The sequence below is a fragment of the Castanea sativa genome, chromosome 5, assembly GCF_040712315.1.
Source record: "Castanea sativa cultivar Marrone di Chiusa Pesio chromosome 5, ASM4071231v1".
Taxonomy (NCBI): domain Eukaryota; kingdom Viridiplantae; phylum Streptophyta; class Magnoliopsida; order Fagales; family Fagaceae; genus Castanea; species Castanea sativa.
The window spans coordinates 74,741,569-74,756,302 of record NC_134017.1 but is presented as its reverse complement, the minus strand read 5'-3'; the positions used below and the strand labels follow the sequence as shown (position 1 = coordinate 74,756,302).

The window sequence follows — 14,734 nt, the reverse complement described above, 5'->3', positions numbered from 1 at the left end:
TTAGATTTATGTAAGGAAGTTGTGTCCCTGCTTTGGCGTGACTAAGCAATAAATCAGTTGCAATGGATTATATGTTGTGTCCTGCTCAACTCAATTCTATGGTCTTACTCCATATTTCTTGCATGGGACACAATATTGTTTGGTTCATAAAATTTCCTGTGCCTCTGTCAAGTTTAATTATGAGGTTATTGATAATTTAAACAAAATTAGAAAATGTGATGGCAATAAAATTAACAAAGTAATTCAAATGCGTAAAGTTTATTTATGAGGTTTTTAATTATTTAAACAAAATTAGAAAAGATCATGGCTATATAATCAACAATATAATTCCAATGCAGAAAGTTTAGCATTTGGGTATTCATCTAATACAATGCATAAAGTTTAGCATTTGGCTATTCATCTAATGATTTTCATTCTGTTAAGTGATAAATGGTCAAGAGGAACTGACTTTGCTTCATCTTTTACAACAGTAACTTGGATCTCTAAAACCGTCCTTTACCTATGAGCCACAACCAATCAAGAGCTACTCCTGCAAATAAACCGCATAAAAGACACAACACAAGCAAATTGCCCAAAGCATTTTGCTCAGGTCCCTACAAAACAATGAAACCAATAAATATTAAACAGGAATCACTTGAAAACTTATATTTACTGCACATTATGTAGCATGCTATGTCAACTAACCTTGTAACCTTTGGGTGCCACTGTAAGGACACAGACAGTAAGGTAGCCATTAGATACTCCCAATAAGGATGTCAGCAGGATCATCCATCCCTTATCACCATATTTTGCGCAAAAGTAGAATGCTGGGATAAATAAGAAACGAGAAAGAATTGCGATCATAAGGCCCTTCCTTGATTCTAACTTCAGGCTTTTGATGAGAGGAATGTATCTTGATATCAGATCCCAGACATTGTACATTGCAATCAGAACAGGTGAATACCTGAAAGATCATCATCAATGTGCTAGTATTGTAGTTTCACTTTTTTAGTTCACTAGATGAGGCAAACATGTAGGCAACTAGCACATAGCTAGGCATAGAAACAATACTATGGTTTGAAACTGCAAACTTCATTCAAAGTGCAATTTGAAACAATTGAAAGCTGCAAAGAAATCATTTAGGGAATGATAATGTTAAAGAACTGGACTAATGGAGTATATATATCCAAATGTTACTTGTTTTTATTGAAATTAAAAATGGAAATGATGGTTTTTGATAAGCAGGCTCAGTTAGAATACAGTGAAAAACATTTACTCATTCAACTACCATCATTTGAAAAAGTAAACCAAATGTTCCTCTGATAATTGAGCACTTACCATGAGCCTAGCCCATGTGTTCCAGTATTTTCATACAAGAAGCCGGGGACAATTGACAATGTTAACACATAAATCAGAAATAGGCCAATTGCATAATCTACATTCTGAAAGAACAATTGCTTATTGCTGAAGCGCTCTAGTTGTTTTGCGCCATCTTCATCCTGTGAAAATTTCTAAGGCCATTACGATATTGCAATCTCAAAACTTCATTGAACATGATGCATTATGAGGTTAAAGAGAAGGTGCATTACTCCTTGGTTTGAGTTTGTTTGGATGCCAGCAGCAGCAAGGTCAGATGATACAGTTTTTGATCCTTCTGATGCTGCCTTTGAGCGATAGTACTTCACTATTGGCAGTTTAGCGAAGACAATTGCATAGAGCAGAATACACAGAAACTCAAAGAATGTGGAAATTGCAAGGAACAGTGCTGCAAAATAAAGATGTTTTTTAGTCATCTTAGCTTCAGAAAGTTTATATAAAACCAAGAATTTTATTTTATGCAATTTAGTGAAGCTCAATTTCCTTTTCCTGTACGCTTAAATTCAACCCCATATTGTTGGCTTCTCAATACTAATAATAATAGCGTATCAGAAAGATTGAAATTTGAAACAGCACAAACTAGTAAGGAACATCATTTTCCATCAAATCAGCAATGACTACATATGAGCGAAATTGTGAAAACCATAACAGTCGACTATTAGTAAAATAAGAGCAACATACTAGCCCCCTTGCGAAGCCCGTTATCAGTTTTCTCAAAGGATACTTTTGTGAGCAGCCTCAAACCAGAGGCCAGAGCCCCTGATGCAGCTAGACCACCAAGGAAAGACTGCAGAGCATAAACAATGGACATGTATTAAAGTTAAGGTTAAACAGATGAAGACGACAATGAAAATTGTTGAAAACATTCGGCTCAAATATATTATTGATTTCCTAAAGTTCTGCTCACGAGAGATTTTATTTCTTAAAGTTTAAAATGATCACTTTTAGTCCTTATATTACATGGCCAAACTAAAACTGACATGTCATCACTCCATAGGGACTAAAAATGACTACTTTAAACTTTAGTGATTATAAAAACTCACGGACTAAAATTTAGGGACATAAAAAGAACTCTTGAGAATGTCAACCTGAATGAATTCAGGGCACATAAAAGACAAGTCTCCAAGCATTCCACCTTGAACATGGGCATCTGCAACTCCAAAACAAGCAGAAAGCACACATAAACCAATAAAAGGTCCAATTCCACCTTTCCCTGATGAGGCGAAATCCAACTGTCACCAAACATGTAGGAAGGGAAATTACAATGGATGCAATATGAATTACAAGTATTAAATGGCCAAAATTAAGAATATAAAATGAGAAAAGCTGTACTTACAACTAAGACTAACAAAGTGCTTGCAAAGAAAAGAGTGTATCCAAATATGTTGCGCTTCCTAGTATTAATCTTTGATTCATTGTATGCTAGTATAGCCATTGTTCCAAGCGCGAATGGTTGATACACAAGCGTAAGTACCCTTGAAGGATGGTATTTCTTCCAAAGAGAGGGAAAACCTTGTAAGTCTAATTAATCTCAAAACTCATTACAATAAATCAAATGAAGTACAGAATGCCATAAACAATAGTTTTTTCCTTAAAAACTATTTTGTAAAACAGGAATAGGTACCTCCATTTTTAGGCTCTCAGCAATTATAACATAGAACTCATGGTTTAATAATAATTTCACCCCCCCCCCCCCCCCCAATTTTAGTTTTCTAGGTTTTCATAGGGCATATATAAAATAAAATATAAACCAAATAAAAGTAAAAAAAAAGTTTCAGTTGAGCCTGCCCCTTCTCATACATTATCAACATTGAATTCCAAAAAGCTGTAGTGTCTTCCTTGCTTCAAAAGATTAAAGCACTTGTACAATATCTAAAGGGAACAGTTTATGCAGTCATCTTTAGCCTCAAAAAATATATTGAAATAAGCATGACTTACCGGGAACAACTGATAGTAGTAATCTCCAATTATCAGCATACTACTCCATGACACAAGAGACCCAAGCCCGAGAAAGAAACAAACTACAATTGCTCTATGCTTTCCCTGCTTATTACAGGTATTAATTAAATATTAGATATAAATGTTCTGATTGAAATAAATTCCACTCAGTCTCTTCTTTGAAAATTTGCAAAATCCCCCAAGTTAATGTTCTAGCAATGAAACAATGTGTGAAGTACAAACCTCAAGCCTTGTTGGAGCCTTAGTTTCTACAGAAATAGTCATGGCTATTTGTCACGAGTCAAGACTCTGCAATAGTTATATACTTTTATTGTAACTGATACTTAAAATGGTCCATTGGAAGCAAACAAAACATTGAAGGAAGAGCTATAAACTGAAGAGTTATCATAGCATGATTATGGGAATAAACATCTACATTTATGCAGCCTACTTATAATAAAAAAATAAATGCAAGCATGAGTTTCAACAAGCCTTGTTTATGGGTTTTGAGCAGTAACTAGCTCCTTCCAAGTACAAAACTTTCAAAGAAGATTAAAAAAAGCGGTAGGAATGGCTTTGAGAATGCAAAAGGAGTAAAAACCATGAACTAAATGTTCACTTTTCACTGTATTAAAACAAAGGCTTGAAATTATACAAAAGGAAATGCATACTATAATGCAAAAGAGGGATATAGAAACCTTATCAAGAGTATGGAAGCAAAGAAAGGAGCCTTAGTTAATAGTTATATAAAAGTATGGAGGTGGACTGCAAAGTTTGAAAGCAAAAATGGGTGTCGACCATATAATTTTATAAAGAAAAAGAAAAAGAACTAAAATTCTTTTGGTTTAGAATCATGAAAGGACAGAAGGTGGTCGCGATTGATGAATGACTAATGAATCAAAAGGATAGCCAAAGAATCTTTGTGGGTGAGTTTTGACTAGTGAATTAAAGTTTTGGATGATTAGCTCAAATGTATAGTCAATCAATGGAATAAAATTCAAGTAAGAACAAATGTTAAAAAGCAAAGGAATCTACTATAGTAGTAATCCCTGCCTACACCAAGACATCAATCAGTTTTTGGTGTAGGCAGGGATTGAACTCCAAATTTCTTATGCAACTATTAGAGACTTTACTAATTGAACTAACTGGAACCCACTAACTTTTATATATAATATATATATATATATATATATATTTTTTTTTTTTGATACAAGCAAGAAATTCTAATCTAGCATAATCTAAGTATATATGTGTATGAAGCTTCCTCTTTGAGATTTGAATCTCGACCCTTGCCCCCCACACCCCACAAGCATTTAGTTAGAGGGTTATTCTATGGTTTATACTGTTTTTCCAAATATATATATATAGTAGGTTTTTTTCCCCAAAATTTTATTTAAATACTTTAATTTTATATTATCTTTCGTTATTATTACTTATATGTATAAAAAGATATATTATCTTTCCTTGTGGGTAGATCCATGGGATCACGGTACCGTTTTCTCAAAATATTTTATTATTTATGATACTAAAGCTTCACAGATGAACTATATAAATATAATTCATAAAAAAATAGTGGAACTATAAATACTAGTCAAACCATGGTAGGAGATGGACTCATATTCCATGACTACTCTTCTCTTGTCTTTTGTTGCATTTCTCTATCTTGTTATTACAAGTTGTCACAGCTCTCATGACTGAAAAGCAAGCCAACCCCATGATAGCATTATAAAGGTAGAAGCCAACCCAACGTGACAACTCTAAACACCAATTGGGTTGGGTCGTTGAGTTTAAATTATTTTGTAAAGCCTGATAAAAATAATTTAGAGTTTTATTCAACTCTTTTAAACCCATTTCTCAACAGATAATTACAACTTACACCTACCTGATAAATTATTACAATTTAGATATCGGTTTGGTGTGTAAATTTTTTAGAGGATTTAGATTTGAATTTTTTTTTTTCGCTGAATAAAAAAAAGGTCTCTAGTATGGGCTCATCAACTCCATGTCACGTGACGATGATGAGTAATATTATGTGTACTGTAGAGCTTTCCTGCAGCTATCGCTCAAACTGTTTCTCTTTGGATGTTAAGACAAGAACTCTTACCATCAAGCCACACCCTGTGTGGTCTTAAAGATAATTTTTAGTATTTGGAATTCCTAACCTCCCATGTTATATTATTTAAAATAATTAATGGTTCACAATCCATAATCTTGTTTTAAATCAACTTTCCAATCAATTAAATATTATAATAAAATAATATAGCACTAAAATGATCTTGTACTTTTTTTGGGTCATGGAATATGATTTTCACCTTGAACATACTCGGACGAGAGTGTGCTTCTATAAATGTAAGATACATGCAAATTGATATTCTTAATCATCAAGAGACACGAGGCTTCTTGTTCTCCAGGTTTCTAAGCTTGGGATGTAATTAAAACATATTTAATCAGAAATGATATACCACAATGCACAAAATGGGTAAAATAGAAAACCTATCAAGAGTATGGATGCAAAGAAAATAGCTTTAGTTAATAGCTATATAAAAGTAGAGGGGGGACTGCAAAGTTTGAGAGCAAAAATGGTGTGGAACATATCATTCTCCCAACTACTCTCTACCTTGTAATATCACTTTTTCCTTCTATCCTTGCATCTTCCTTTTATTTTTTCTCTTCTCACCCTTGTTCTCTCTCATTTATATATATATATAGGCGTAAATACACTTTTAGTCCCTATATTTTGCACTTTTTCCATTTTGGTCCCTACATTCTATTTTTACCACTTTTAGTCCCTAAACCAATTAACGCCTGACATTTAGGTCATTTCCGTCACTCAACTAACGGCAAAATTTACGTGGCAAACGAAGTGCACTGTTGGCACAGTAAATGCTGATGTGTTCATTAAAATAATATTAAAAATGCTACATCAACATCCACATCAGCTTCTGACCTTAAAAAATAAATTTATCAATTTTAAAAATTATAAAAAACAAAAAAACATAATTAAAAACAAAAAAATGGTGGAACTTAGATCTGTTATGTTTGTGCCTAGTTTCTTTTTCTTCTTCTTCCCCAGATCTTTCTCTCAGTTTTCCCGCCTCCCTTTCTTTCTTTAGTCTTCTTTCTTTCTTCCTCTTTTTCTTCTTTCTCCCTCTATCTTGGTGCTTAGCCTTCTTGAACTCTTTAAGCAAGTTTCTCCACTTCTCTCATCTTCGACGAAATCTATCTTGGTGCTTCGTCCTCGGCGTTCGTACCGGCCAACTCCCTGGCGCTCAACTCAAAGACCTCATCTACGCCTTTGACGACAAGGAGAAGGAACAGAAAGGCCGCCGTGCTTTCGTTCGCTTAGTCTACCAACTTGCTAACTCCTCCGAGCTCCAGTTCACTCCGAGCACCATCATATGGGTTTCCAGTTAGATCGGAAACCCCTTTCCCTCCTCACTTTCTCATCTCTCTCTCTTTATCTGGGTTGAGTTTGCTGTATTTGTTTTGGATTTTTGATAAATTTGAAAAAGGATAATATGGGTTTGTGAAAGGAATTTTTTGGGTTTGTGATAGAGAATTTGTTGGGTTTGTGTATAAGGGGATTTGATGGGTTTGTGAAAAATGTTTAGATCTTAGGATTGACATCAAAAATTTGGTTGGTTGTCAGATCTAGAATATTGTTTTTCTGAAACTGAAAAATTTGTTTGGTTGCCAAGAAAATGTATAAGTGTATCTTAATTTTCCTTAAAACCAAACTAAGTTCAAGGATGGAGTTCTTCACTACCTTGAGTCCATTGGTTGCCACGGTTTGTGTGTGTTTTTTTGTTTTTGTTTTTGTGTTTGGTTGACAAGAAATGGCAAGAAATGCTAAAAAATTTGGGTGTGTTGTTATATTTAAATATGGGTTTGTGTTCATTGTGTTATTGTTGAAGATGAACACAGATCTAAATTTATGTAGTGAAAATCTGGTGTTCACTTTAAAACTAAAAAAAGTAAAAATTTTGTTTGTTTTTTATTTGGATTTCAAATAAAGGAAAGTGTCGTTGCTGGGTTTGCTCTTTGATTTTGGGTTTGAAGTCGTTGTTGGGTTTGAAGTTGTTGTTGGGTTTGATGTATTTGATATTCAATCTAGGTTTGCTCTTTGATTCTGGGTTTGATGTCATGTCGCTGTTGAGTTTATTTATTGATTTAAGAAGAACATTGAAGAACAAGTTCTTATGTTCTTAGATCACAATTGATGTAATTTTTTGTTTTTAATTTTTTTATTTAATTAAAATTAATTTAGATGTTCACGTGACAATTTTTTAATGCCAAAATAGATTTTTTAATTATTATTTTACTGTGCCGTCAGCCACGTCAGCATTTTCTGTTAGTTGGGTGACGGTAAAGACTTAAATGTCACACGTTAATTGGTTTAGGGACTAAGATGGTTAAAAGTAAAATGTAGGGACTAAAATAGAAATCGAGTCAAAATGTAGAGACTAAAAGTGCATTTACGTCATATATATATATTTTTCTTTTTTTAGTGGATTTTTAAAATCTTTTAAATTTTTTTCTTGCATTTCTACTTTTAAGTTAATGATTTTTTTGTATTCTATAGAACTTTGCTTTGGGTTGATGTACTCTAGTTTTGTGTTTTTAATTTGTTATTTTTATTTTATTTTATTGATTATTCTAAAAACTTAAACTATTAAGATATGATAAATTTAATAATTTAATCACATACTTCTATCACTCCTCCTCATGTATTAACTCAAACTACATTTTAATAAGTGAGATCCAACACGTGGAATTTAAATAGTAAGTAGAGCGGAGGAGATAATGATATTTATTATAGTATATTTAACATGATATATCAATACTTATATTTAACATATTAGAACTACCTTTTTGTGGTCATGATTTTCTGTACTTACTGTATGTTTAAAAAGCGGTCTTTGTCTTCTTTAGTGTTTCTCCTCTGAGTTCGTTTCTATGCCATTGTTTTGCCACTAGATTCATCTGTCCTACATATATATAGATTATTTTTTAAACTCCAATTTTCAGTATTCCAATTTTTAGTCAAAGTCACGCTTGCTGCTACCATCCATCAAAGCGGCAAGACCCTTTCATAGCTCATCGGTTCAAGAAAATTGACCCCACCATCGCCAAGAACACCATCTGTGCATCTTTGAAAGCTTTGTAGTTGCGGTTTGGTTGCTCTTTCGGCGACACGGAATCTGCTATGTAATTTGGTCCATCCATTCGTCCCTACAAAGCACATCCCATCAATATCCATATCCATGGTTTGCCATATGTCCTTGTAACACAACAACGTGGTTTGGGTTCATTCACTTCTAATACTAGATGGCATCAACAAGGATGAACTTAGCAAAGTAGCAAAGTATTTTAGACACATTGGCTGGGTCAATAAATGCTTCCTTCACGGGTTAATGGATGCAAATTCATTCATATGTGGGCAACGGGTGTGAAAGCAAGTTGTGTCATTATGTACAATATGATTTGTGTCACCCTTATGAATAGATTCTTTTAATTGGGCTTGGATTATACTCAAGGTTTTCTCTTACATGCTGCCAGCCATTCTAGAAGATTATCTTAATTTACTTCTTGTTGTGGACGGTATATGGACAACCTTGATGATCTTGGCTATTATTCAACGTGCACATGCATATTTCTTTTGTACCTGGTTTTATTGATTTTCTTTCTTTGGTCATGCGTATCTTCATGCATCTTACCTGTAGTCTCTAAAGGTATAATATGTATTGTGCCCTTCGTTGAAATCATTGACACATTTGGCTTTTGTTCAAGTTTTAATAATCACTAGTCGCGGATTCGCGCGTTGTACGTGGTTATTTTTTAAGAGTAGTCTCATTTTTATTATTATTTTGTAATTTGAACTAATCTATATCTATATATATAATAATAGGTAAAATTTAGAGAAAGTTCAATTAAAATTTAAAATTGGAATTCAATTTTGTGGAGACCACACCATAATTATTTACTTAAATTTTTTAATCTTTTTGTCAAGTGATTTAGGGGCTGTTTGGTACGTGATTATTTTTAAACAACATTACACTTATTTCTACACACTTTTTCACCCACACGTATTTCTAAAAAATACAAACAATGTTACTAGAACAACATTACCAATGACCCTCTTAATGAGTGCAGATTACTAAGAATTTAATATTAATGAACTATAATTAAAAAAAAAAACAATCATATGTATTTAGTAAAAATGGTCATGCTAACGAATGTCCTTAGAGCATTGGTTAACAATTCAATTTAGGAAAGTTTTGACACAATTTTTATGGAAAATGAAAAATACTGTCAAAACATTAATTGTTTTATTTTATTTTCACTTAAAAACTTTCTTTAAATGGATTATTAACCAATGCCTTAAGAGCATTCATTAGCATTTCCCTAATAAAAATTACCACACGTTTTATCTTATTAAGAATAATAAAAAAATGATTATAAGTAGTATTAAATTTAGGTAAGAATTTTAACATATGACTAAATACGTTTAATTAAAAAAAATAATTTGACCAATTATTTATATTTTTATAATAAAATTTTTGCTTAATTTTAAATGTATCAATGCATTTGCATGGGTTATATGCTAGTTTAATATAAAATAATGCATTTCATAATCATATTTATCGCAAAATAATTTTTTATTATTGTAGAATTGTTTTATTTAAATTTTGAAACCTTAATTCTACCATAGTCGGTTGACTAATTTTTAAATCTCTAAGTCAATTAAACATGTTTTGTATGCTACATGTAAGCCTTCTTTTCCATAAGGGTTGAAATAATGTAGGTAATATTTTTTTCTACGGAAGTTTAAAAAAAAAAAAATTCTTATACCTTGTCTTGATGTTTTCTAAAAATTAAATTTGGCGATTCTCTTTCAATTAATAATTGTGAAAATTTCAAGTAGTAATTCAGAAGGTAATTTATGTTATAGGTTCATGCTTTGATTATGTAATTGTATGATTGATTTGGGTTGCAATTTATAAGTTGTTTGAGATATTTTTTTTAGAATATTAAGTATTTTTAACACACACACACATATATGGGGAGAAGGAGAAAGTCTTAAAGAAAGTCTTAAAGAGGAATTACAGGTTAATGATAACAATTACTATAAAACAAATTGACAATACCTATCACTGCTCCTAAAGACTAACAAGCTTTATTGAGATAAATTCTATCTCTTAAGCCTAAATTCAAATAATTTAAATTACAATTTATCTAACACATCAACCTGGATCATAACATTGACATTCTTAATCATCAAGAGACAATAGGCTTCTTGTTCTCACTAGGAAACAATAGCCAATTGGGCTTCTTGTTCTCACCAGTGAAAGAAGAAAAGTAATGGTTTCTTAGATTGGGATATATTTGGTTTAAGATTGGTTGTGCATAAGACAAGCATAGAAGATCCTTGTTGAATATTGTAAAAGAAAAGGATGAATTAAAATGCTTAATCTATAATATAAGGCCAATGTACTAAGATTTGATTGGTGAAGCAATCAAATGAGGCAACTGGATTTCTTCGATAAGAGAATTATGGACTAGTCACTTTAAAAGTGGCCATGACCTATTAGCCACAACCAATCAAGAATAACACCTGCAAATATACCGTTTAGAAGACACAACACAAGCATATTACCCAAGGCATTTTGCTCAGGTCCCTGCAAAACCAAAATACTTTTATTAGGAGTCTGTGACAAATGTTTTTATTTATTTATTTATTTTTTATACAATATATAAATTCTACTCTAGTCAAATCTAAATGTATATATATGTGAAGCTCTTTTCTAGAGACTTGAACCTTGATCTTTGCCTCCTCACACCCTACATGCAGTTATATTTGTGGAGTGACCATCGCACTAAGGTGTGTAGTGGTGTGACAAATGTTAAATGTGTTATATATTGTGAACAATTACATCCACTAACCTTGTAACCTTTAGGTGCTATTGTGAGGACGCAGACAGTGAGGTAACCATTGGATATTCCCAGGAAGGATGTGAGAATGATCATCCATCCTTGGTCACCATATTTTGCTGTGAAGTAGAATGCTGGGATGAGTAAGAAGCAAGAAAGAACTGCAATCATAAGACCCTTTCTAGATTCTATCTTCAGGCATTGCACAAGTGGAATGTATCTTGCTATGAAATCCCAGGTATTGAACATGGTGATCAGAACAAGTGGGTACCTGAAAGGTCAAAAGCCAAATGATAAGGTAATGTGGAGAAAAACTACCTGATAAGATTTTCAGTACATCATTTTAGTCAAAGCAAAGACAGTCATGTTTTTCCAATCGGCATTAGTATGGCAATTGATTTTTCAGTCTAAAAGTACATGCAAAAATCGTTTTAAGTAATAAAAATTGTTTGCTTGTGATGGACCTAAGAAAATATATGATAATAATGAATTACATCCATGTCATCAAATTACAATAGCTAAAAGTATAGGGAATAAGTATTGATTTTAAGCTCGTGATTTACATTTTTTCCAAATAGCAAGCAGATGTTTTGTTGTTCTGAGAATATGCAAAATGAAAAAAATGAAAGCTTTTCATTTGCAGTCACACCTGAATGCCTTGCAAAATGGATTTGGGACAAAATACTACAATCTTGTTCCATGTTATGATAAAATACCCCACTAGTCTCACTTTCTGGTAAATGAATACTTACCATGAGCCCAATTGGTGTGCTCCTGTATTTTCAAATATGAATCCAGGGAAAATTGACAATGTCATTGCATAGATCAGGAACAGGTCCAATGCATAATCAACGTTCTGAAAGAATAGTTGTTTAATGCTCAATCGTTGTTGGGGTGTGGCATTCCCTTCAACCTGTGAAATTTTTTTAAATGCTTGTTAGTGAAAGCTTATAATGTCCTTGAACTTCATGCGTTATGAGATGAAAGGGAGTGTTGCAATACTTCTTGGTTTGCTTCCACTTGGATTCCAGCGGCAGCAAGGTCGGATGATACTGTTTTTGATCCTTCTGAAGCTGCCTTTGAGCGGTAGTACACCACTATTGGCAAGCTAGGGAAGTATAAGGCATAGAGAATAAAACAGAGAAACGTGATGAACGTTGAGATTGCTAGGAATAACACTGCAAATGACAGGAATAAAAATGAGTTATCGTCTATAGAAGTGTTATAATACATTTTAAACTCAAGTTAGATATTGAAGTGTCAAAATTCAAAATGCAAGCGGTGCTATGTGAACCTATGTGAGAATAGCAAGCGGTGCTATTCTCATGCTGACCTTTGCAACTATGATCACTATAGCATATGAGAAAAGCCTATAGAATAGGACTAAATCAGAATATAAAACATCATGTTCTCAGTAAGGCACTCACTAACACAAGTAATGAATAGAACCAACATTTTTCTTCATCATTAAATAAAATTTACATACAAGCCCCTTTGCGAAGACCATTATCAGATTTCTCAAATGCTGCTTTTGTGAGTAGTCTCAAAACAGAAGTTAGAGTCCCTGCTGCAGCACAACCAGCAAGAAAGGACTGCAGAACATAGTACTATTCTGCATTAATTAGGATAACAGGACGATAGGAAAGTAAAAAAAAAAAACAGAAAGAACCTTAAAAGAACACTTGGCAGAATTAACCTGGATGAGTTCAGGGAGCATGAAAGATAATTCTCCCATCATTCCTCCTTGAACACTGGCAGATGCAACTCCAATAAAACAAACAATTACACAGATACCAATATAAGGGCCAGCTCCTCCTTTCCCAGATGTGGCTAAGTCCAACTTTCACAGAAAGTAAAAGAAAGGTCAAATCAAATTTGTTAGACTCAATGATCAGAGAATTGTTATGAAATAAGTATCATGAGGTACATAAATCAGCACTACTTACAACTAGGAGCGACAATGTACTTGCAAAGAAGAGAGCGTATCCAATTAAGTTCCGCAATCTAGTATTGATCTTTGCCTCTTTGTAAGTTAGTACTGCTGTTGTTGCAAATGCAAAAGGTTGATAAACAAGGGTAAGTACCCTTGAAGGGTGGTATCGCTTCAAAGGAAGAGGAAAATTTTATCAGACCAACTAATTTGAAAACCCATCTTTTTTTACTCAAATATATAGTAAGATATACAATTAATTATAACACTTATAGTTTCAGTAACCCTGCTGAAGGAGGAAATATTCTTAAGCGTATCAATTGGGAAGTCAACGAGGGTTAGTCTCCTTGTACTATCTTGTGAACTTGAAAAGATGCATGAACAATACTAAAGCCTTAGAAACTAAGGTGCTGTTTGTTAATATTGTCATAGTAACATTGTTTGTATTTTTTAAAAATGTTTATGGATGAAAAAGTGTGTGAAAATATGTGTAATTAAGAAATTTTTACTCTTCTCGATTTTCCCAAAATTGAAGAATATACCACTCTTAATTTTTGTAGATCCAATATAAAATAACATGAACAAAAATTTTCAATCATCTTAAAAGTATTTCACTTTAAGTCTATCAATTAGACTATGCCATTTATATGTTTTTTTTTTCAATTTTAAATTTTGATTATTTTATAAGAAAAGAAAAAGAGACATACGGTATCTTGTAATTGGTAAATTACATAATGAAACATAATATTTTTTTAATTTATATAAGACAATCTACTAGCTAGGAATGAGGTTCCTACGGTGGACAATTTCAAACTGGTGTATTTTTCTAGAGATCATAGTCACATCAAAGACAAATTTCTCAATTGAAACCGTACCTTATCCTGCCAACTGCCAAGTGTAACTTGATTCATAATAAGGTCCTAGACTAATTTTATATTCCAAGGTTAGAAAAAAGACAATAATTACTTAATAAAAGCAAAACAAATTAACTGTCTACTGACTTGCATTTTGCTCTGAAAGCAAATGGAAAGTAACATAAGTTATGAATAGTTTACCGGAAACAAGCTATAGTAGTAATCTCCTATAGTCAGCAAACTGTTCCAAGAGAAAAGGCACCCCAGTCCAAGAATCCAGCAAACCACCATTGTTTTAAATTTTCCATGCTTTTAACAGAAATTTTGAAAAATATTATATTTCAATTAGTTTGAAATTTATAATATTCTAAAGAAATTCAACTCTCTTTTGAATCAATCAATGTAACAAAGATTAAGCACAAACCTCAAGTCTTATTGGAGCCTTACTATTATCATTCGCCATGAATACTCCCCTATAAGAATTAGAAAACAAAAGTAAGACCGCAAAGATGTATATCTTTATGTATATCTTATTTAGTTATAGAAACACTTTATGCTTATGTCAACTTCTTCTTTTTGAGATGAAAGATAGAAATGTCAACTTTTTCAAAAATGAATAACAATTGTGAAATTAAAAAAAAATAAATATAGAGTCAAAGCATTTTATAAAATAAAATAATATAAAATATATCTTTTTCCAAATAATTTTTTTAATAAATTTTTT

The 14,734-nt window shown here is 32.4% G+C and overlaps 2 protein-coding genes across 4 annotated transcripts; both read right to left on the bottom strand.

Annotated features, from left to right (window-relative positions):
• Positions 1-309: 309 nt before the first annotated feature.
• LOC142636696 (equilibrative nucleotide transporter 3-like) lies at positions 310-4,006 on the bottom strand. Of its 3 annotated transcripts, XM_075810983.1 has the most exons (10): positions 3,993-4,006; positions 3,538-3,603; positions 3,295-3,399; positions 2,693-2,848; positions 2,445-2,588; positions 2,038-2,143; positions 1,569-1,744; positions 1,318-1,478; positions 685-943; positions 310-593 (listed from the first exon to the last, which is right to left on the bottom strand). In XM_075810983.1, the coding sequence occupies exons 2-10, from the start codon at positions 3,577-3,579 to the stop codon at positions 483-485; spliced, it is 1,260 nt and encodes a 419-aa protein (XP_075667098.1). In that variant the 5' UTR covers positions 3,580-3,603; positions 3,993-4,006; the 3' UTR covers positions 310-482. The 3 variants fall into 3 exon arrangements, with proteins under 3 accessions (XP_075667098.1, XP_075667095.1, XP_075667096.1); XM_075810980.1 differs by lacking the exon at positions 3,993-4,006 and having other exon boundaries at positions 3,295-3,402; positions 3,538-3,986; XM_075810981.1 differs by lacking the exon at positions 3,993-4,006 and having other exon boundaries at positions 3,538-3,986.
• Positions 4,007-10,862: 6,856 nt separating this feature from the next.
• Positions 10,863-14,473, bottom strand: LOC142637301 (equilibrative nucleotide transporter 3-like). Its single transcript, XM_075811576.1, has 9 exons — positions 14,435-14,473; positions 14,212-14,319; positions 13,173-13,328; positions 12,923-13,066; positions 12,713-12,818; positions 12,229-12,404; positions 11,979-12,139; positions 11,239-11,497; positions 10,863-10,973 (listed from the first exon to the last, which is right to left on the bottom strand). The coding sequence occupies exons 1-9, from the start codon at positions 14,471-14,473 to the stop codon at positions 10,863-10,865; spliced, it is 1,260 nt and encodes a 419-aa protein (XP_075667691.1).
• Positions 14,474-14,734: the final 261 nt, after the last annotated feature.